This window comes from Coregonus clupeaformis, chromosome 15 (assembly GCF_020615455.1).
Source record: "Coregonus clupeaformis isolate EN_2021a chromosome 15, ASM2061545v1, whole genome shotgun sequence".
NCBI classification, from domain to species: Eukaryota; Metazoa; Chordata; class Actinopteri; order Salmoniformes; family Salmonidae; genus Coregonus; species Coregonus clupeaformis.
The window spans coordinates 46,985,821-47,009,671 of NC_059206.1; the positions used below are offsets into that span (position 1 = coordinate 46,985,821).

The 23,851-nt window shown below is 43.7% G+C and overlaps 1 protein-coding gene across 2 annotated transcripts in view; it reads left to right on the forward strand.

Moving 5' to 3' along the window:
• The first annotated feature begins 4,265 nt into the window (after positions 1–4,265).
• The window catches only part of LOC121582210 (ankycorbin), a 64,028-nt gene continuing 44,442 nt past the window's right edge, over positions 4,266–23,851 (forward strand). For both annotated transcript variants that reach the window (XM_041897864.1, XM_041897865.1), the window contains exons 1-2: positions 4,266–4,500; positions 5,072–5,151. In XM_041897864.1, the coding sequence (XP_041753798.1) occupies positions 5,116–5,151 (36 nt within the window). In that variant the 5' untranslated portion in view covers positions 4,266–4,500; positions 5,072–5,115. The remainder of the gene's footprint in view (positions 4,501–5,071; positions 5,152–23,851) is intronic.

Consider the following 23,851-nt stretch of genomic DNA (forward strand, 5'->3'; position numbering starts at 1 on the left):
GCCAGTGGAAAATACGAAGCATAGGGGTTGGTAATGTTCTCTAGTTGCGCCGTGATCAGCTCAGTGTTCTGTCACTCATGGGGACACTATGTCACTGCCAAATCTAAGGGTAGAGCTTGAAAATTCAAGCCCCTTGGGTGCTGTCATAGAGTTATATTTAAAGTGCCCATCCAAGAAGGCTTAAGGTCATTGGCCACATATAAAATGACGTCAAATCACGTTATATCTACAGTAGCTTTGATTGGACTGATCATGTCAACATCATACTTTAAAAATCTTAGCTAGCAGTCATCATCATGAATCAAGTCAACAATCTACTGGTAAATCCTTTTTAATCCTTGTCATATGAAGAGAAATAATGAAGAGAAATTATAGATAAAATGTATCGGTGCTCATCGGCCATTGGACATAAACATTACACAACAAGTTGGAAATGGCAAAATCAACAATGAGTGGTTTGGAAGGAATCAGTGGCTAACTGCAAGCATAGCAAAGCAATCAATAGCCTGCTATTCAGTGGAGTGGATGTGTGGTCCCAATTCTGGGTTTAAGGGTCTCTTTTCCAAGCTTAAAATGGTAAACATTCAACATTGGCCATGATGTCAACCCAGCATGATTTCTGCCGCGCTCAAAACAACTGTTAACTCAGAACTGGGAAATCTGATTTCAGTGAGTTCAAGATAACTTGGGACTCTGGGAAGAAAATGAGCTCCGACTGGGAAAATAGGCTTTGAACGGTCATCCAACTCGGAATTGTAAGTCAGGGTCTCAGGCCTCTTTCTAGAAGATCAATGACGTCATCATGATCAACCTTGTTTTTTTCCTAGTTCTCAGTTGTCTCAAAAGCACCGTAAATCCAGAGAATGCCAGACTTTGATGACAAAGTTCGATGACAGAATTTGCCCACGAAGGACTGCCGCGCCACCTTCCTGTTCAAGTGAGCACAGCACAACAAGGTGAGTCCAAAAATGTCTTGTATGCTGCTGCATAAATTATGTAATATGCCAGGGAGATATGTATACTGTAGCTAAGAAAGCAATACTAAGTGTATGTTGTGTAGTAAGCTGTTAGTAGCCCATGTGCCTCACCCTAATAATTTGGTCTATTTTCCCCTCTTAATTTCACCTACTGTTTTGACTTGGTGGTGCACGTGTAGCCTATAACCTGTTTTAAAGAAATGTAATCATCGAATATTGTAAGAATTTTTATTGTCTACTTATATGCCCCCTTTATTTATCCTACGGTTCTGACTTGGTGTACAGGGAGAACACTGTAAGAACGGCCCATGTTCTGAATTCTGTCGCTGTACATTTCAAAAGTGCTGAACAAATAGTTATATTGACTATGTCCGTCCTAGCTCGCTCATTAATGTCTTAATCGAAATTACGGATTGCCTCTTTTCCGCTTGTCGTCCCATTATGCCATAGTTTGTACATCTCAATTGTCAGTAGAAGCCACATTTGTTTAAGCAAGTCAGCCATATCAGCTATGTTTTTTTTAAAGGCAGTAAATGAGGCTGAATGAACTGTTTCGCTGCCAGACAAGGCACCGCTGATAGCCAGGTGTAGCAGTGGTAAGGTGTTGGGACTGCTGTTGGGACTGCTGTTGGGACAGCTTTATGTAGGCCCTAACAGTTTGCGGGCACAGTTTGTCACTGTTACAGTGCAATTCATGTATTGTTTAGCGTTGTGTTGTGTTGTGTAGTGGCTTTGCTGGCATGCATCCCCAAAATGTTTGTTTCGTTTTCCCCACCAGGATTTACATGCTAAAATTGCCACTGTTCTAGAGGATGCATGTTTCAATGAAAAATTGTGTGGGGCTTTTCAATGCATTCTCAAGCTGAGCTAAACATTAAGCTTTGGATGCCCTCTGTTGAAACCATGTAAATGCTTTGGTAAGCTCAGCACAGCACACATTGACATTATGCAAATATGTAAAGAGTCACAGGGCAAGAGTGAACTGCAAAGAAGACAGCACAGCATAGACCACAACAAAGACAAGCACAATAACAACTATTCACTTTTGTGTTGTCTGCTAAATCTCTTTCATTAGGGACCCGTGTAGCTCAGTTGGTAGAGCATGGCGCTTGCAACGCCAGGGTTGTGGGTTCGATTCTCACGGGGGGCCAGTATGAGAAGAAAAAAATGTATGCACTCACTAACTGTAAGTCGCTCTGGATAAGAGCGTCTGCTAAATGACTAAAATGTAAATGCAGTAATGTCACTTTATAAAATCTAAAATACAAGCAAAGCCACCCTATTGAGTTCAAGCGGATAGCTTGAGGGACAACTTTTTTTCAACAATAACACTTCTCATTGGCTACCATTATTTATAAAACTAATATAGAGACGTTCTTGATTTTCAGATACTATAACACCGACATCAGACTAAGGATGGACAAAGAGGACTACAATATTAATGAGAGGAGAGACTCATGGGCACAGAAGTATCTTTGCTGGAGGATTGCAGCAGGACTTTCAGTACCAATCTTATGCCCAAAAGATTTGGGGAAATTGGGAAAAATATCAAGATAAAAATATAGGAAATTCAATATCTGTCAATACCCTTTTTAGAGCTCACTGCTGTGCTGTCAGGAGATCGTTTTCTGTGGATGTGTCATGTGTCAAAGTTATGCTCGCTGAAAAGGGTTCTGGAAAAACGCTTCAATCAATGTAAGTGCAAGAAACACATAAAATATCTGACAGTTGATTCAATCAGAGAGTAGAAGCCTAATGGTGGGTTCAACTTCAGCCCACTACGACTGAGCCAAGCAATCTCATCTCTGAGCCAAGTGAGTCCAGAGAGTGGCCATCTAATAGCCAGATCCTCCTCCTATGGTCACAATGGTTATATATCTCCAGAGCAGAGCATCTTGCACTTTACAACTCACAGGCCCCGACAGGACCTCACCTCATCACTATAGTGAGGATGAACGAGAGTAGAGAGGAAATTACAGAGCATTACTACCATCTACTGGACAAATGTATTTAAGAAAGTGCCTCACAAAGTGTAACATCACACAACTGTAGCGCCTGTAGAGCGCAACATTGATGCAATCTCAGGCTGAGTATTAGTTGAAATTAATGAGTGATTTTTATGGATGATTTTAAGTGAGGAATGCCAGACCTGACAAGAAAAAGGTGCATAGAAGGAAGGTTTTGGTGCGGTAATTGCTCATCTCTGTTAACAGTTTTAGTTAAAGAAATAGGAAAAAAGGAGTAGATCTACACACATCAATCCCTTTTTTGCTCATGCCCCTCATGAATCCCTACAGTCTCGCCACAAAACCCTCAGTGGAGGATATTTCACTGCTGTTACATCATGATTGAGACTCATGCAGTGATACTCCTCCGGTAATCTCCAGGGTAGAGTTGGCTCAATTTCCCACATGATGAAGCAAAATTGGGGTTAGGTAGGGACTGGGATAGGTTGTTCTTCAGTCCTGGTCGTGGGGACCCATAGGAAGTGCAAGATTTTGTTCCAACACAGTATTAACCTTCCTGTTGACATAGGCCTACTGTAAATCTACAACATAACCAGGCTGGTGAAAGCCTATGGCAACATGGATTAGTATTTGGACAGATGTAGGCTACCACTGCTTGAGGCAGCTTTTGTTGTTTCATTAATCCAGCCAAATGTCTTTGTAACATGGATTAATGGATGATTCATGTCTACCATAAAATAGCCAACATATCTGGTGAGGCTAAATTGCATTGAAGTATGGTTTCTAAATGTTTGCGATTGTAGTAAACCATGCTGCTGAGGACAAGAGCCTTGTCATATCACAGTTGTTCACATGGGATAGACAGAGCATCAAAGCAGACAGATAGAAGTTTTAAAAAATAAACAAAAGATTTGCATTGGTGGCGAAATCAGAAAAATATACAGAACTGCACAACACTGACTGCCCGCCCAACTATACAAGTCTATTTGTAGTTTATACAGACAGGAGTGCTGCTATTTTTTGCGCTCCACCGCGGGGCGCAGCCTTCAAAGAGTGCAGAAATTGAATCCGCAGAAATGTAGTGTGATTTTGTGTAGATGCTTTTGCTGTCTACTGTGCTAGAGATGTGTGATCGCCGATGTCGGTGTTGTAAACCGTTTTTACTTCTGTAATTGCTGTCAAAGGTTGCAATAAACGCAAGACTATAATTAAATTGCACATTTATTGTATAAAATGTTTATTCATGAATGGGAATATGCAGAAGAGTTTGGTCACGAGGGAAGAATGACGTCACCCTTTCAACCCGTGGAACAATCAGAGAGCTCCCGAGCAAGCGACAGGGACTTGAATAGCCCAACTTTTAATGTATTCAGCCTAAACCTAGCCAGCATAGCCTATCTTGGTGGTCTATTTGTTCACATTAGCCACTCCTTTTCTATGTGTCGATGCTATTTGAATAGATTTTTACCGACTGACAATTTAGTCAACTCTGCATTGAACAGGTTTTGTAGACTATCAAGAGCAGGCTATTCCTCTGTGAGTCCAACTTTTATAGGGTAAGTGTCCAGTGTTCATATTTACAAAGTTGATGCTAGACTGAATTGTTAGCTCGCTAGCTGTTCGTATCTTTCGCTAACGAGCAAGCTTGGTTGAGTGATACAAATGTATCGGATAAAAAAATTGCCGTTGAACATTGTGCACTAATGTAGCCAAAATTATTCAGCAATCTATTGCTACAGGTCACTGTAGCCACCTCAAAATCACTTCCAACGTGCCGGGACTCGAGCGCGCGCTGAATACTTTGTAGCAGCCTAGAACTTCAGTCCCATGAGTTTGTTTTCATTCATTAGTGCTGGATAGGCTATGGCGCCTTTCGAATAATGACCAGAGTGCAAGACACGTTTCTATTGCAAATTGTTAATATTATACAGTTACATAATAATAATAATAATAATAATAATAATAATAATAATAAGGGCTAACTCTCAAATGAGAGAAAAGTGTTACATTTTCACATTTTATAAATGCCTCGCCCTGTTGCACTTTAAATACTATTTAGAATTCGTTTTTTCAGCAGTTAGGCTTATTAAAAGTGTAAGATATGTAACTATTCATTTTTTGTTTCAGAGGCTCTCCTGGACAAGTGGGAAACTGTATGGACCAGGCTTAACATGAAGAGCCTTAAAGCAAAGTTTAGGAAGACCGACGTAAGAACATGCATTACTTGTCAGTGGGGTTGGGTGGTGGTGGTATGTTATTGCCTGACAGAATGTTTTAATTCATTCATCCATTCATCCGTATGGCTCTTTGACTGTCATAGCAATGAAGCCGTCAGCCGTAAAGCTATTTCAATAACAGCCTCCATAGGTCGTTTCTCCATAGTTGTGACTGAATCATTTGGGTGTGACTTTTCCAGGCTGGGAGTGTTCTAAAGATCCTACAGGAAGTGAGTAGCTTCCACTGAGTATGACTCATCGGTCGTCACGGTGACCTGTATCAGACAGCTTCAGTGCCAGAGAGGAAGAGTGTTGGCATGAAGGGGGGGCGAGTTAGACACTTTAAAATTGGGTACCTCCGTCATCTCGGATGAGTACGTACCTAATCAGGAAGCTGGGGAGAAGTCCAAAAGTCAGGGAGGAGAACACTCAAGTTTGGGTTTTCATAAATCAATTTACATTTCAGAACTGTTCCTATGTTATTGACAGGCAGAGGATTTAGAGGCAGAATACCTTCACTGAAATATGTAGAAGTTGAAGATTCCTCCTGTGTCACTGGAATACTAAGAGTTGCCAAGAGGCCCAAAAACAATTTCTGGGTGGGATTATCTGTGGGAAAAGTACTCTGTGTTTAGCACTAGTAGTGCGCCTTATATCATATGACATACATGGAAGGTATATGTTCTTGCATTATGCAAATCTGATGGGAGATTATAAACCTAGATACGTGGTCCTCTGTAGCTCAATTGGTAGAGCATGGCGCTTGTAACGCCAGGGTAGTGGGTTCGATCCCCGGGACCACCTATACGTAAAAATGTATGCACACATGACTGTAAGTCGCTTTGGATAAAAGCGTCTGCTAAATGGCTTATTATATTATTATACCTCTATTAGCTTGTAATTATAAAAGTGTGAGGCTATATGCAAATATTAATGCCACAGATAATGGAGTCGTGGATCTGACGCTGTTGTGGTAAAACATAACCATTGCTTATTGCTGACAAATGTATTTTAACAGTGGGAGTTTCAACCCGTGGGTGTTTTTCACATTAGGTTGCTTAGGAACAGTCCGTCTGTCCGTCTGTGTCTCTGTAACCATCTACTTCACACCCACATAACCACTTCTCACACTTTTCTGCGATTAAAAATTCATCTTCTGGCCTCTAGATTGGCTACAGTTCACTCTTTCCACTGGTTGCCTTAGTGTAAGTAGATAGAAAATGACCTAAACTGTGACCTGATTCTCTACTCTCATCCTCCCAAGAAACATATCATTCATTGGGGGTCGTGGTAGAGTCTTGGACTGAATACATTCAAAACAAACGTTCAAAACTGCTCACTCAGGAAAAGAAAACAATCAGAACCAGCCATAGACTTATTAACGTTTATAATATATTTTTGTTGAATTCTGGTTTTGCATACAATTGATCCCATCTTATGAATTTAACATGCCACTACTAGTTGTAAGAAGAGGCTCATGAGAGGTTCTCAAGTTGAGCTATTGGCCCATACATTTTCCATGTGGCGTATAGATGGACAGCCTAAGTCAATACCAGTGCCATTATGAGGATTGACTTTTCCTCTCATACAATCTGAGAAAACCCTCCTCATATGTCAGAGTAGTGGGATTACTGTGGATCATCTAGCTCCACAGACCACATTCATTCTTCCCTCAGCCATACCAAGCTAATCAAGGGCAATAGAAAGTAAATATCCTCCTGATTCTATTTTAGGGCTGTGTGTCAGCCTGAGATTGCGGTGGAATTCATTCCAGAGCTAGACATTCATTCTTTTACAAAACAAGGAGATCTAGAATGCCAGTATAAATCGTTTTATGATGTCAGCCTTTTGCCAAATAGTTATTTTAATGTAATGGCTGTTTTATCCAAGGACTACCACAATGTTAACTGTCAAATCAATGCTAAATGTGTCTCTCGGGATACTCTTAATCTACAATGATCTATTTGCAATAGGCATTCAAATCAATCACTCTTACAACAGGGAACTCAGCTGAGAATGATCAGGAATGGAGTGGAGTTGTCTACAGTGATTATTTGTGAAAAGTCTTGCCCTTCCAGCAATGTCATTATAGTTCATACATCCTAGTCTCAGCTATCCTTCCCTCTGCACCTCCCCTACCCCCTGTTTCTTATGGCCCAAGTGCATATTTTTGTGTTTGCCAACAGTAGACAGACTAGACAGTAATACCCTATAGACCTGTCCTTACCTGACACCTTCACCGAGTCCAGTCATCTAGTATGTATGCAACTCTCTGTTACAGTTTAGCCTCTGTTGCTGCAACTGTAATTGGCTCATACAGGTTAGACACTGTTCCGTTGACCTGAAGCTGTTTTACGGAATGCAAGCGCCTTCAAAACCCAAATTGGAACTGGATCATCTAGCAGGCCTGTATTGACAGGGCCAGGTGGCGTAAATGTGCTTTCCCAGCTTGGTATTAAACAGATTTAACGTTGCATGAAGGAAAATGTTATATCAAGTGAGCCATGTCTAAAAAGAAGGCTCACTGGTAAAAAAAAAAAAAAAAGCAGCCATTATAAACTATCAGCAGCAGGTGTCTTACAGTGTCTAGCTATACAAGGTCATAGTAAAGGAGAAGAGCTGATGAAAGTTTTTCTTGGTGTGTGTCTGTGAATATTGTTAGCGTTTTAGTCTAAGCCCATTTTGGCGATAGCAACAAAATTGAGAGCCCTGTTTTTCTGTCTCAGTAAGTCTCTGTGGCTAATTGCCAAGCACATTCCCAGAAACCAGGTTATATCCAGTCTGAGCCCTCCCAGTCACCAATCAGAAATCCACAGCTGCAGTATCTAGACCACAGATCCAATCAGGAGAGAGCTTGAGACCTGGCCAAACTGCAGGTGACCAATCATAGAAACTGCCAGCGGCGCAGAAAAGGGAATGAGACTGGCTGGGCGCAGCGGGACAGGGAGGAGTTCAAGCCTCTGAAGTACTATGCTAGTAGAGTCTTTGTAGATCCCTATTCCCAAGGTCTCTGTGGTTTACAGTAGCTACCTTCTGGTCTGGCCGAGTTACCATGAACAGTTTTACACACACACACCTACACATTTCACAATATTCCTCATTTGAAATATAGGAGAAATATAGATCTTGGGAGTGTACTCAAGGTCGTTTCATTCATTTATTATGAGTATTGTGGTATATGTATTGAAAATACCACCGTCTGGCCGGTCATGAGAAGAGACATTGTAAACAACACTGGGAGCTATTACAACCATGTGTGACCATGCTCATCTTGTCGTCATGTCAACATACTCTGTGTCCCTGCATTACCCTTCTCCCTCCCAGACAGACTCTCTAGCCTACTACCATACTCCTGCAGTAGAGTTGATGTATTACCCTGCCCTGGCTGCCCAGAGGGATTAACAAAGGCTTGTCTCAATACACCGCCCCCTCCAATCCCCTCTAGCCTCCAGACTGTGTCTAATTCATGCGTGTGCTGGATTATGCATCCTCGACTCACCAAACACAGCTGTCTGAATGATCTCAGTACAGAGCAGACTACACACACACTGTCTCTTATCGCTGTCATCTCACTGAAAGGCCTCTTAATGGGGGACAGTGACAGTAACCTTTAATCTGGGCTACCTGGTGGGATGTGAGGGGATGGATCCTAGAGGCTTGTCTGAGGGGGGTCCCAGAGACAGCCCAAACACTGACATGGAGTTTATTAAAACTAGGACCATGTGGTTTCTTTATCAGTTGTTTACAGATGCAGAGAGAAAGTAGGGAAACATTGTCAATCACAGAAGGCTTGACAGTAATTATAGGTTGAGCTGACTCTGACCCGGAGCATGGTATAGAATGGCTCTCTGGATGGTTGAGATGTTTAGAGCGTGGTGCTAATTCTGTCTGTGTTTGAACACGATAATGGAAAAAAAAAGTGGTAATAAATCAAATGTTCCTGGGCTCGGGCTGGCGTCAGTTACATTATCGCCAGGAATGAGGTAATGGTACAGTCCACTGATCACTGATAAAGGGAATGGCACTAGAGCAGAGGGAGAGAGAGAAACTTAAGTAGGGGAGAGCAGAGAAGTAAATGAAGGCCTCACTTTAAAGTGAACTTGGAGCACAGAGTTATTGGATTTAGCACAGATTGCATTACTGCATGCATAGCATGTGAACTGAAGGAGTCGAGGTGAAAAGCTTGTCGTGAGATCACTGACAAGGTCATACTGCTATTTGTCACAATATGGCAACCTTGTGTTCATTTGTTGTTCACATAACATTCCTCCTCTGGTCCATCTGATTTAGCTGGTATTTTGGTAGTTGCTCCTCCATAATGCATAGAGTGAGAAGAGAAAATAAATAATGTACACATGCCTTATGGTAACCATGTATGAATGTGTTTCTGTGAGGGAGAGCTGTTTTTTCCACAACCCCAATTTCGGAACAGGCATTCAGGCATCCAAGTCGAATGTTGTTTATTTATTGAACAGGAAAGGCTATTTGTGTTAGTACTGGGCTTATTTTTACTGTATGCTTCAAAAGCGACATTTAGGCCTCGGCTTGGGGACACAACTGAAAGGAAACTCCTGCACAATAAACTTTGTGCTTACTCCACCAACTGCAATGGTTCAGAAAACCAGCATCTGCACCAAGATCCCATATGAGGGAAAACATGATGTTCTTACTCTCAGACCCATAGCAGGATACATATGCTTTCCAACAACAGTCCCTTCTCTGTACCCCTGCCTTGGCTACTCATCACCTTTACAAGATGAAAAACAGTGAAAGTAATTTAGCCAAGATCAGAGTCAGCGCTGTTGAGATGCGGAAGCCAGAGGATGAACGGAGGGACTTGAGGCAAAAGGAAATGTGGAAATTATAATTTCTTCCCTCTGTTTATATAGCAGTAGTTGATGCCATGGCAATATACAGTAGAGTATTTTTGCATGATGTTTACACTCAATGGATTCCTAGCTACAATTGCTAGTCTAAATAGGCTATAAAGTTAATTTGACTAAATGTGGGGGTGTGCATTCAACACAAGTTTAGAGGTTTAACCTCTACGGGATCGGTGTCCTGTATACGGGACGGTTGAGCTAACATACGCTAATGTGATTAGCATGACTGTTGTAAGTAACAGCAAACTTTCCAGGACATAGACATGTCTTATATGGGCAGGAAGTTAATCTAACTGCACTGTACAATTTACAGTAGCTATTACAGTGAAAAAATACCATGCTATTGTTTGAGGAGAGTGCACAACAACAATTGGTTTGATACATTCACCTTTGAAGGTAAATAATGTACTTACATTCAGTAAACTTGCTCTGATTTGTCATCCTAAGGGTCCCAGAGAAAAAACATAGCATAGTTTTGTTTGATAAAATCAATTTTTATATTCAAATGTAGGAACTGGGTTGTACACTTTGAACCCCTGCTGTCTCTGGCTCCACACCCACCCCGCCCGGCCACCTACATGTGTGAAAGTTAGTGTATAGCTAATGATTCATCATGTACAGTGAGGGAAAAAAGTATTTGATCCCCTGCTGATTTTGTACGTTTGCCCACTGACAAAGACATGATCAGTCTATAATTTTAATGGTAGGTTTATTTGAACAGTGAGAGACAGAATAACAACCAAAAAATCCAGAAAAACGCATGTCAAAAATGTTATGAAATGATTTGCATTTTAATGAGGGAAATAAGTATTTGACCCCTCTGCAAAACATGACTTAGTACTTGGTGGCAAAACCCTTGTTGGTAATCACAGAGGTCAGACATTTCTTGTAGTTGGCCACCAGGTTTGCACACATCTCAGGAAGGATTTTGTCCCACTCTTTGCAGATCTTCTCCAAGTCATTAAAGTTTCGAGGCTGACGTTTGGCAACTCGAACGTTCAGCTCCCTCCACTGATTTTCTATGCGATTAAGGTCTGGAGACTGGCTAGGCCACTCCAGGACCTTAATGTGCTTCTTCTTGAGCCACTCCTTTGTTGCCTTGGGCGTGTGTTTTGGGTCATTTTCATGCTGGAATACCCATCCAAGACCCATTTTCAATGCCCTGGCTGAGGGAAGGAGGTTCTCACCCAAGATTTGACGGTACATGGCTCCGTCCATCGTCCCTTTGATGCGGTGAAGTTGTCCTGTCCCCTTAGCAGAAAAACACCCCCAAAGCATAATGTTTCCACCTCCATGTTTGACGGTGGGGATGGTGTTCTTGGGGTCATAGGCAGCATTCCTCCTCCTCCAAACACGGCGAGTTGAGTTGACGCCAAAGAGCTCCATTTTGGTCTCATCTGACCACAACACTTTCACCCAGTTCTCCTCTGAATCATTCAGATGTTCATTGGCAAACTTCAGACGGGCATGTATATGTGCTTTCTTGAGCAGGGGGACCTTGCGGGCGCTGCAGGATTTCAGTCCTTCACGGCGTAGTGTGTTACCAATTGTTTTCTTGGTGACTATGGTCCCAGCTGCATTGAGATCATTGACAAGATCCTCCCGTGTAGTTCTGGGCTGATTCCTCACCATTCTCATGATCATTGCAACTCCACGAGGTGAGATCTTTCATGGAGCCCCAGGCCGAGGGAGATTGACAGTTATTTTGTGTTTCTTCCATTTGCGAACTTCCACACCAACTGTTGCCACCTTCTCACCAAACTGCTTGGCGATGGTCTTGTAGCCCATTCCAGCTTTGTGTAGGTCTACAATCTGGTCCCTGACATCCTTGGAGAGCTCTTTGGTCTTGGCCATGGTGGAGAGTTTGGAATCTGATTGATTGATTGCTTCTGTGGACAGGTGTCTTTTATACAGGTAACAAGCTGAGATTAGGAGCACTCCCTTTAAGAGTGTGCTCCTAATCTCAGCTCGTTACCTGTATAAAAGACACCCGGGAGCCAGAAATATTTCTGATTGAGAGGGGGTCAAATACTTATTTCCCTCATTAAAATGCAAATCAATTTATAACATTTTTGACATGCGTTTTTGTTGTTATTCTGTCTCTCACTGTTCAAATAAACCTACCATTAAAATTATAGACTGATCATTTCTTTGTCAGTGGACAAACGTACAAAATCAGCAGAGGATCAAATACTTTTTTCCCTCACTGTATGACATTCCTGGGAGTGTGTAAACTTAAATGTTGTATTACCATATCATTTTTGTATGTTCTCTAAAGTTATGTACTTGAAAATGTATAAATTGACCAATTCGGCACATTTGGGCAGACTTGATACAAAATAGTCCAGTATTGCAATGCTTCACTGGATCAATCTGAAACTTTGCACACACACTGTTGCCATCTATTGGCCAAAATCTAAATTGCGCCTAAACTGCAATATTATATTGTGGCCTTTCTCTTGCATTTCGAAGATGATGTAAAGAAAATATATATATATAGAAACCGCATGTTTTTTTGTTTGTATTATCTTTTACCAGATCTAATGTGTTATATTCTCCTACAATAAATTCACATTTCCACAAACTTCAAAGTGTTTCCTTTCAAATGGTATCAAGAATATGCATATCCTTGCTTCAGGTCCTGAGCTATAGGCAGTTAGATTTGGGTATGTCATTTTAGGCGAAAATTTAAAAAAAAAGGGTCCTATCCTTAAGAGGTTAATACCATGAGGTGATACTGTACATGGGAAAATGTACCATTTTGTATGAAAAAAATATGAGACTGCTGCTGCGTCTGAGAGTGGAAGTCTGTCTGAAACCTACCATATGTTCTTTGTTTAACTCTGATTTCTCTGTGGTCTCCAATCCCTTATTTTGGTTGGAGTTTCAAAGTCATGTATACTACTCGAGTCTATTTGAGATTGCTTAAGCAGTTTCAGCTGTTATTTAGTAGAAAGGATGCATTGTTTGGGGACATTGTGCATATGCTTTGTATTAGGAAGTGCTTGAAGTTAACATTTTCATTGTTTATCGTAAGGCTGTAGATACTTGCCACCCTTTCTACACAAACATGCATCTGTGTGGTGGTAGACAGACAATACCCATAGGGACACATTGGAATTGGTGTCAGAACTCGGGTCATCAACTGTTCCTCAGATCATTGTTTTGTACAGTTTTCTTTGCTGATCCTGAAAAACAAACCGCAAGTTTTTGCTCCAGTGTAAAACGTTCTCCATAAGGCAAACACTAAATCATGGCTCTGGGGTTTTGGTTGTCCTTGGGGGTCCAGAGCAGAAAAAGAGAGTGCAGACAGACAGCAACTGTAAAAGTCACTAACTGGTCTCAGTATAAATCTAGGCTGATGATTTCACCAGCAGGTCGTAGTGGAAGTCCTTCAGACCAGACCTGGTATGGTAGTACAGTGCACAAAAGTGAGAATACCAGAGGCAGCAGGTATACCTTACAGTACATTGCTCTTATTGTGTGGAGAAGTAATCCTTGAATAGTTGGCACGGTACAGTATAGAGAGAATACCAGAAGCTGGCTCAGTCACACAACTGTGAGCATTGGAATGAGAACAAGTCTACATATGGAAAAGTGTATTCGGATGGCAATCCAGAACAGAACACCCCATATACTTTACTATTGTGTAGAAAGTACATGCCTTGTTTCACAGTATTTACAGTTGAAGGAACACACTTTCCATGGACTGCTTTATGTTGAGCTTAACATACACTCAAAATCACATGGCTTACTGGGTCTTGGTGCCTTTTCTACCTAGATTTGCCCCCTCACAATCTCCATGAACCCCCTCTCCCAGGTCAAATCTATTTATAAGATTGGGCTGCAGATTATGGTCTAAGTGTACTTTTGCCCTCAGGAAATTGCATCCGGGATAGAGCTTTGCAAGATGGCCTCCTCTTTGTTGAGTGGGACACGACAACAAAAGTGCAATTGAAGCAGTTTCCAGAAATGCTGCATCTGCAATTCTCCATAGCTCTTATGTAGTTTGTTTCTGTTCTGCAGAAAGCCCTCCTATACATTATTTAATCTCTGCTATCCAGTAAAGAGCCCTGCTATCACCAGGGAACGGTAAGCTGGTGTGACCCAATGAGCTCAATTTACAGTGTGTTTATGATGTTGGCCCAGTTGCCTGCTGTACTGTAATGGGAGTGGTACAGTTAGGACCCAGGTGCTTGCATGACCTGTGGCTAAATAAGTTATGCGCTAAAAGGTTTTGTTGACAGGCAGGACTCAGTCTTTTGGAAATCAATTAGCATGTTCAGCTTTAAGTGTAATTGTTATTATGGCAACATTGGTAAGATGATCAAACGTTTGTTTTAGCCTGATACTCAGGTCACTGCTTGAGGGGATGTGGAAGTCTTCTGATGTAGACATTTCCTTCTTCCTAATATAAAGTGGTTAAAGCTAAACAAATACGTTGAGTGTAGCTGAAGGAATTACACCTTTGCGGTCTGGGTTTATTTATTCTATGGAGACATGGGGCGTCAGTGAACAGGAAATGGACTCTAGTCTAGGACAGATTTTGGAATAACATTTGATGTGAACATGTATTTTCACCAAATTAATGTATATTTTCTTTTAACTCTCCATGCTTGTTAGAAAAATGATTTTGATCAGTTATGATGCAATTGTGTATATCTGTTCCATTCAAAACTCATTTTGATATTTGCCTTGGGGATTAGTATTTTATATATATATATTTTTAGTCATTTAGCAGATGCTCTTATCCAGAGCGACTTACAGGAGCAATTAGGGTTAAGTGCCTTGCTCAAGGGCACGTCGACAGATTTTTCACCTAGTCGGCGATTAGAACCAGCGACCTTTTGGTTACTGGCACAACACTCTTAACCACTATGCTACCTGCCGCCCCATTTAAAGTGATACTATCTGGTTTGACAACAACCGTTCTTTTTTGAGATGTCACTTATGTCTCAGAGAGAGTAATGATGTTGGGTTTTGACAGACACGTCGAGGGGGGGCGGTTCACAGTCCTTACATAAAGTAGTCCCCCTGTACACCATACTGTAACCGGATTCATCAGGGATAGGGCTGTTCGGAGGAAAACATTACAATAATAACCTTTTAAAAAATACTGTTAGGGTAATTCATGGCAAATCTAGTCTATATTTTGCATGTAATGTGGCCAAAAGGGAGTACTTTCTCTATCAGTATGCTATCCTGCTGCCAGGCTATGAACAGACACCATTGTGTAGCGATTTAGGGGGAAGAGTTAATGCTTTTCACAGGGTTGACTGGCCTATTGTATAGGAGATGGTACATTACATGTTTAACCTGCCTGTGGGCTGACACACCATACACAGTTACACATTGTCTGTACTCTGGGGTTTAGGTTGGGAGACTATCATGGTGCTAGTTTCATAGACAGATGAAACAATCAATTTGTTGAAAATCCCAAATTTGAATTATTGCATCAGATCAAACCCGAATAATATTGTGAAAAGGTTTCATTAGTTGATTTTGGAACACTACTCAGATTTTTTTTAACACTACTCAGAGGACAACTGTTCCCGCCCCTCTCGTTCCCCTGAGGAAGACCTGTTAGAGATAAGGGCTGAATGTTTACTCTTGGAAGAGGGTGGTTATGTTTGTCCCATGTCTTTCTTTACCCTGATGGTCATTTAGCCACACATTTTAAGTGTTTCCTGTTTTTACAGGGCCCTGACTCAAGAGAGACCCCAGACCAGCCGGTAGCTGCTGGGCCGTTTTACATAATATTTCTTTCAGCTCTGGGTTTATAAAGGGATGTGGCTAGTCATGTTTTAGTTTTATACGCATCGAAATCCATGTGAAAATCTTTTTTTGTTTTGTTTACCCTTTCACTTTTGCATTAGTTTGAGTGCATCGCATCTTCCTCCAACCACTCACTCAAACTGATCATCTGTCTCCATGTTAGACAAAAGAGCATATTCCAGCCCAAGTCGATCCATGCCTTCACTAGTGTGATCCATGTACTTCTACTGATGGACAGTGGCCTAATCTGTAGCTAGTGTTTCCATGCTTTGGGAGGGGGCTGATTCAGCTGGATGCCGAGTTAGCTATTGGTCCAGATTTGTTTTGAGTGTAAATCTGCACTGGTCCCCCATAAGTTGGCACTAAGCTCTGAGCAGGGAGGAGTCTCGTGCCTCGCATGACTTATGTGCAAGGGCTGATACATACACGTTTTACTGTGGTGAGTGAGTGTACTATATAAGTGGCGCAGTGGTCTAAGGCACTGCATCTCAGTGCTTGAGGCGTCACTACAGACCCCCTGGTTTGATTCCAGGCTGTATCACAACCGGCCGTGATTGGGAGTCCCATAGGGCGCGCACAATTGGCCCAGGTTTGGCCGTTGTAGGCCGTCATTGTAAATAAGAATTTGTTCTTAACTGACTTGCCTAGTTAAATAAAGGTAAAAATAAAGTGTGTATTACTATTCTCTAGCATTTGCAAGCACTATTGTCACATTTCCTTGGGGGGTTTACTGTTGTGCATTTTATGGCAGTTTTATCAGAGGCACAGCATCCAGCCACAACCATATTACAGTGGTTTTTAATTTGATCCATTCCATGGAATGACACTCCCTTTGAAATTTGAGCATTGCATTCCACTCCACTTAATCCACTACTGTAAATCTGTCAAATGTAATGTTATTAAGCAATCCTCTGTAGCTCAATTGGTAGAGCACGGCGCTTGTAACGCCAGGGTAGTGGGTTCGATCCCCGGGACCACCCATACGTAAAAATTTATGCACACATGACTGTAAGTCGCTTTGGATAAAAGCGTCTGCTAAATGGCATATTATTAAGGCATTCACATTCCACTGCAGCAATAGTCCACCTCCTGTGTGTCCGTTTCATCTATCGCACTAAACCGTACAGTCACATGATATTGTTCAGTGTTCTGTTTGGTTAGTTCTCCTAGAGCATGGTAGTGTTTTCATGTTTTGTTATCTTCTCCGTTCTACTGCAGTTCAAGTAATGCTGGTGGAACCACAGTTCCACAGACAACCTCTGGGTTCAAATGAAAGAGAACTGGGAACTGTGGATGTGGTTTGGAACTGCAGAGAAACTTGTCTTTGAAACCGTGAAATGTTTTTGCAGGCTCCAATCAACAACTTTCTTATAGACTATTTACTAAACGTGAATAAGGCCAGTCGTCCGACATGAGAAGACCAGTGTAGGCCTAATGGTCAGGAAGCTTATGTGGACTTTGACCCCAGTCTGTCAGAAGTGCAGAGTGAGGGGTCTTTAATGATGTTGGAGAACAGAGCAGACCAGAGCAAGCCTGCCACCACTTACAGTAGCTGCACTGTGTCTCTGTATTCATCTGGAATCCCTGTTTACCCCCCTGCACGTTCTGGCTGCAGCCGCTATAGTCTGTATCTGGCTGGCTGGCTGGCTCACTCCCTTACTGTACTACACACTGACTGACGATTACCGACTGTATCTTTGTCTGGCTCACTCCCTTACTGCACTACCAATGAGTATGTTACTGACTGTCTGTATCTTCAAATCACATTCTTTGGGTCACGTACACATACAGAGCATTCGGAAAGTATTCAGACCACTAGACTTTTTCCACATTTTGTTACATTACAGCCTTATTCTAAAATTTATTAAATTGTGTTTTTTTCCTCATCAATCTACACACAATACCCCATAATGATTAAGAAAAAACAGATTTTTAGACATTTGTGCAAATGTATAAAATGAAATAAACTTAAATATTACATTTACATATGTATTCAGACCCTTTACTCAGTACTTTGTTAAAGCACCTTTGGCAGCGATTACAGCCTCAAGTTTTCTTGGGTATGACGCTACAAGCTTGGCACACCTGTATTTGGGGAGTTTCCCCCATTCTTCTCTGCAGATCCTCTCAAGCTCTGTAGGTTGGATGGGGAGCGTCGCTGCACAGCTATTTTCAGGTCTCCAAAGATGTTCAATCGGTTTCAAGTCTGGGCTTTGGCTGGGACACTCAAGGCTATTCAGAGACTTGTCCCGAAGCCACACGTGCATTGTCTTGGCTGTGTGATTAGGGTCGTTGGCCTGTTGGAAGGTGAACCTTCACCCCAGTCTGAGGTCCTGAGCGCTCTGGAGCAGGTTTTCATCAAGGATCTCTCTGTACTTTGCTCCATTCATCTTTCCCTCAATCCTGACTAGTCTCCCAGTCCCTGCCGCTGAAAAACATCTCCACAGCATGATGCTGCCACCACCATGCTTCACCGTCGGGATGGTGCAAGGTTTCCTCCAGATGTGACGCTTGGCATTTAGGCTAAAGAGTTCAGTCTTGGTTTCATCAGCCCAGAGAATCTTGTTTCTCATGGTTTGAGAGTCCTTTAGGTGCCTTTTGGCAAACTCCAAGCGGGCTGTCATGTTCCTTATACTGAGGAGTGGATTCCGTCTGGCCACTCTACCATAAAGGCCTGATTGGTGGAGTGCTGCAGAGATGGTTGTCCTTCTGGAAGGTTTTCCCATCTCCACAGAGGAACTCTGGAGCTCTGTCAGAGTGACCATCGGGTTCTTGGTCACCCCCCTGACCAAGGCCCATCTCCCCCGATTACTCAATTTGACCGGGCGGCCAGCTCTAGGAAGGGTCTTGGTGGTTCCAAACTTCTTCCATTTAAGAATGATGGAGGCCAATGTGTTCTGGGGACCTTCAATGCTGCAGACATTTTTTGGTACCCTTCCCCAGATCTGTGCCTCGACACAATCCTGTCTCGGAGCTCTACGGACAATTCCTTCGACCTCATGGCTTGGTTTTAGCTCTGACATGCTCTGTCAACCGTGGGACCTTATATAGACAGGTGTGTGCCTTTTCCAAATCATGTCCAATCAATTGAATTTACAACAGGTGGATTCCAATCAAGTTGTAGAAATATCTCAAGGATGATCAATGGAAACAGGATGCACCTGAGCTCAATTTTGAGTCTCATAGAAAAGGGTCTGAATACTTATGTAAATTAGGTATTTCTGTTTTAAGGCTGTAACGTAACAAATGTGGAAAAAGTCAAGGGGTCTGAATTCTTTCCGAATGCACTGTATTTCGCAGATGTTATCGCAGGTGCAGGGAAATGCTTTTACAGTTGAAGTCGGAAGTTTACATACACTTAGGTTGGAGTCATTAAAACTCGTTTTTCAACCACTCCACAAATGTCTTGTTAACAAACTATAGTTTTGGCAAGTCGGTTAGGACATCTACTTTGTGCATGACAAGTAATTTTTCCAACAATTGTTTACAGACAGATTATTTCACTTATAATTCACTGTATCACAATTCAAGTGGGTCAGAAGTTTACATACACTAAGTTGACTGTGCCTTTAAACAGCTTGGAAAATTCCAGAAAATGATGTCATTGCTTTAGAAGCTTCTGATAGGCTAATTGACATAATTTGAGTCAATTGGAGGTGTACTTGTGGATGTATTTCAAGGCCTACCTTCAAACTCAGTGCCTCTTTGCTTTTTTTTTTTTTTTTTTTTTCCTTGGGGGATGGATCAGCTTAATATTGCAGATATATTGTATCTTCTATCAATGTAATTGTCTGCATCACTTCCAATCCCCCATGTTTTTTTTATTTTTTATATATATATATATTCCCCTTTATTACTTTTCAACCCCACCATCCTTTCCCTACTTGGAGTAAATTAGTGAACAACAACGCCCAGGCCTCTACTTCCGGTCTATAATTACTATCTACACCTTATGGACAGAGTTAATTTTACAATAATTCTATATCCATATATATATATATATATATATATATATATATTTATTTATTTATTTTGCTCCTGAACTTCTTCTACTCTCAACCTCTCCGATCATTTTCATGATGTCCATCCGGTTTGCTTCTAAATGCCATATCTTTCTAACTGTGCTCTTTCCCAAAAGCTCCCAACATACAACCTATATACTTATTATGGACACAGTATGCTTACATTATTAGCTATCTTTGTTATTATTTGTTGTTATTTGTTATTAGTCCCATCCTTCAACTCTATTCAATACCTCCCATCTATCTCTTAACACCATCCATATAGGATTTCTATTTGCCATATATATTTCAACCATACTGTGATGTTTTACAAAAGTTCTGAACCTTTCTATTCTCATTGCTTCTACAGATTGTGAATTAAAAATAAACATTTTTGCTAAAAGTATTATTATATTATTGATTGATTGACTAAGACTTTTCAGATCACCCAGTAATGCTATCTGCAAGGTTAGTTCCAGGTAAATATTGCAATCCTTTAGCCATTCCTGGACCTGTGTCCACAAACAAGCTACAAATGGACAGAACCAAAACAAATGATCTAATGATTCTATCTCTTCACAGCAAAATCTGCAGAGCTGGGAAGATTGTATCCCCCATATAAATAACATTCTATTGGTAGCAAGAATTTTATATAATAATTTAAATTGAAAGATTCAAATTTTTGAATCCGGTGTCGTTTTGCGTGTCAGTTCATAAACACTATGCCATGGGATTGGTACGTCAAAGATCTCTTCCCAACTATTTTGCAATCTATATGGGACGGCTGTCAATCCTTTGGTCCTTAAGTGAAACTGATATACTTTTTTATTTATCACAGTTTTCCTTAACCAATTATGTTCTTTAATGCAAGGCCGACAGACAAGTTCCTTACTTTCTCCCCCTTCAACTTTCCTCTTCCACTTTTGCGGTAAGGCTGCAATTATTTGGTTGTAATTTTGGGTAGAGCAGACATTTCCATATGTTTTTGTTAGCTGCATGTGCGACATAACTCCACCAGTCCTACCGATGATATCATTTACGAAGATTATACCTTTTTTAAACATTCTGTCAAAAAATAAAGGTTTTTTGTCAATTAGTATATTTGAATTTAACCACAATATTTGTTGCATTATTTGTTCTGTCGTTTCTGGAGGATTAAATTGAAATTGCAACCAACTTTCTATGGCTTGTTTTAGAAATAGTGACATTTGGGTGCCTCTTTGCTTGACATCATGGGAAAATCAAAAGAAATCAGCCAAGGCCTCAGAAAAAAAATGGTAGACCTCCACAAGTCTGGTTCATCCTTGGGAGCAATTTCCAAAAGCCTGAAGGTACCACGTTCATCTGTACAAACAAAAGTACGCAAGTATAAACACCATGGGACCACGCAGCCGTCATACCTCTCAGGAAGGAGACGCGTTCTGTCTCCTGGAGATGAGCGTACTTAGGTGCGAAAAGTGCAAATCAATCCCAGAACAACAGCAAAGGACCTTGTGAAGATGCTAGTGTCACGATCGTCAGGGTAAGGAGTAGACCAAGGCGCAGCGTTGCAGGCAAACATACTCATTTATTAGCGAAACGTGATCAAAACAACAAAAGACGGTAACGTGACAGTACACGGTAAAACACAACCAACTCGAAACAAGAACCCACAAAACACAAAGGAAAACCGACAGTTTAAATATGGCTCCCAATCAGAGACAACCAGCAAACAGCTGACACTCGTTGCCTCTGATTGGGAGTCACTCAGGCCAACATAGAAAATGACAAACTAGAACCCCCAACATAGAAATATAACACATAGAATAAACACACCCTGGCTCAACAAATAGAGTCCCAGAGCCAGGGTGTGACAGTACCCCACCCCCCCTAAAGGCGCGGACTGCGACCGCGCCTCAATAAGAGCTAAACAGGGGAGGGCTGGGTGGGCATACCTCCTCGGCGGCGGTTCTGGCTCCGGCCTTGCCCACCATCCTCCAATCAACCCCCCATAGCGCCCCTGGTCCGGTCTAGCCCCGCTGGCCGGAGCCGGACTGACGACACGCACCCCTGGCTTGGTGCGTGGAGCAGGAACGGACCGGACCGGGCTGACGATGCGCACCCCTGGCTTGGTGCGTGGAGTAGCACCTGGCCGAACCGGGCTGACGATACACACCCCTGGCTTGGTGCGTGGAGCAGGAATGGACCGGACCGGGCTGACGATGCGCACCCTGGCTTGGTGCGTGGAGTAGCAACGGGCCGGACCGGGCTGACGACTCGCACCCCTGGCTTTGTGCGTGGAGCCGGAACGGGCCTCACCGGACTGACGACTCGCACCCCTGGCTTGGTGCGTGGAGCCGGATGGGCCTCACCGAACTGACGACTCGCACCCCTGGCTTGGTGCGTGGAGCCGAACGGCCTCACCGGACTGGACGACTCGCACCCCTGGCTTGGTGCGTGGAGCCGAACGGGCCTCACCGGACTGACGACTCGCACCCCTGGCTTGGTGCGTGGAGCCGAACGGGCCTCACCGGACTGACGACTCGCTCCCTGGCTTGGTGCGAGTAGCAGGAACGGGCTGGACCAGGCTGACGACTCGCACCCCTGGCTTGGTGCGAGTAGCAGGAACGTTCTGGACCAGGCTGACGACTCGCACCCCTGGCTTGGTGCGAGTGGCAGGAACAGGCTGGACCAGGCTGACGACTCGCACCCTTGGCTTGGTGCGAGTGGCAGGAACAGGCCGGGCCGGGCTGGCGACTCGCACCCCTGGCTTGGTGCGAGTGGCAGGAACAGGCCGGGCCGGGCTGGCGACTCGCACCCCTGGCTTTGTGCGAGTGGCAGGAACAGGCCGGGCCGGGCTGGCGACGCGCACCGTAGGTTTGGTGCGAGTGGCAGGAACAGGCCGGGCCGGCGACGCACACCGTAGGCTTGGTGCGAGTGGCAGGAACAGGCCGGGCCGGGCTGGCGACGCACACCGTAGGTTTGGTGCGAGTGGCAGGAACAGGCCGGGCCGGGCTGGTGACGCACACCGTAGGTTTGGTGCGTGGAGCAGGGACAGGCCGGGCTGGGCTGGCGACGCACCCCGTAGGCTTGGTGCGTGGAGCAGGGACAGGCCGGGCTGGGCTGGCGATGCACCCCGTAGGCTTGGTGCGTGGAGCAGGGACAGGCCGGGCTGGGCTGGCGACGCACACCGTAGGCTTGGTGCGTGGAGCAGGGACAGGCCGAACCGGGCTGTGGAGACGGATAGGAGACCTGGAGTGAAGAGCGGCCACCACCCGTCCTGGCTGAATGCCTACCCTCACACACTCTGTGTGTGGCATCCGCACAGGACGTACAGGGCTGTGTACCCGTACTGGCATAACAGCACGTGACACTGGAGCAGGATATCCGGGACCGCGGAGAGGCATTGGAGACCACGAGCGTTGAGCCGGCACACTCCGTCCTGGCTGCATACCCACCTTCGCACGACACGTGCGGGGTGCTCGCACAGGACGTACAGGACTATGCCGGACCACTCGTGGCCCAGTACGCCGCTCCGCATACCGCGGAACCTGCCCCGTCCCATGCTGCCATGCCTGAGCACGGGAAGTTGGTTCCGCTCTCCATCCAGGCTCCGCCAACCTGCCTTCTGGCCCCCCAAACCCGGTGGCCTCCTCTCCAAATCGCCCTGTGGCAGCCTCCTGCTGCCCAGCCGCCCATGCCGTGTGCCCCCCCTAAAAAAATGTTGGGGTTGCCTCTCGTCCTTCCGACGATGACACTGCTGACGCCGCTGCTCCTCTCTCGCCAGGGCCTTAATCCTACCCCAAGGTCCCTTGCCCCCGAGCATGTCCTCCCAGGACCACGATTTTCCCACCTGGGCCATCGCCAACCTCTCCATCTCTTTACCTGGCGCTTCCTCCCATGTCCAGTCTGCCTGCTCCTGGACACGCTGCTTGGTCCTTTTATGGTGGGTTCTTCTGTCACGATCGTCAGGGTAAGGAGTAGACCAAGGCGCAGCGTTGCAGGCAAACATACTCATTTATTAGCGAAACGTGATCAAAACAACAAAAGACG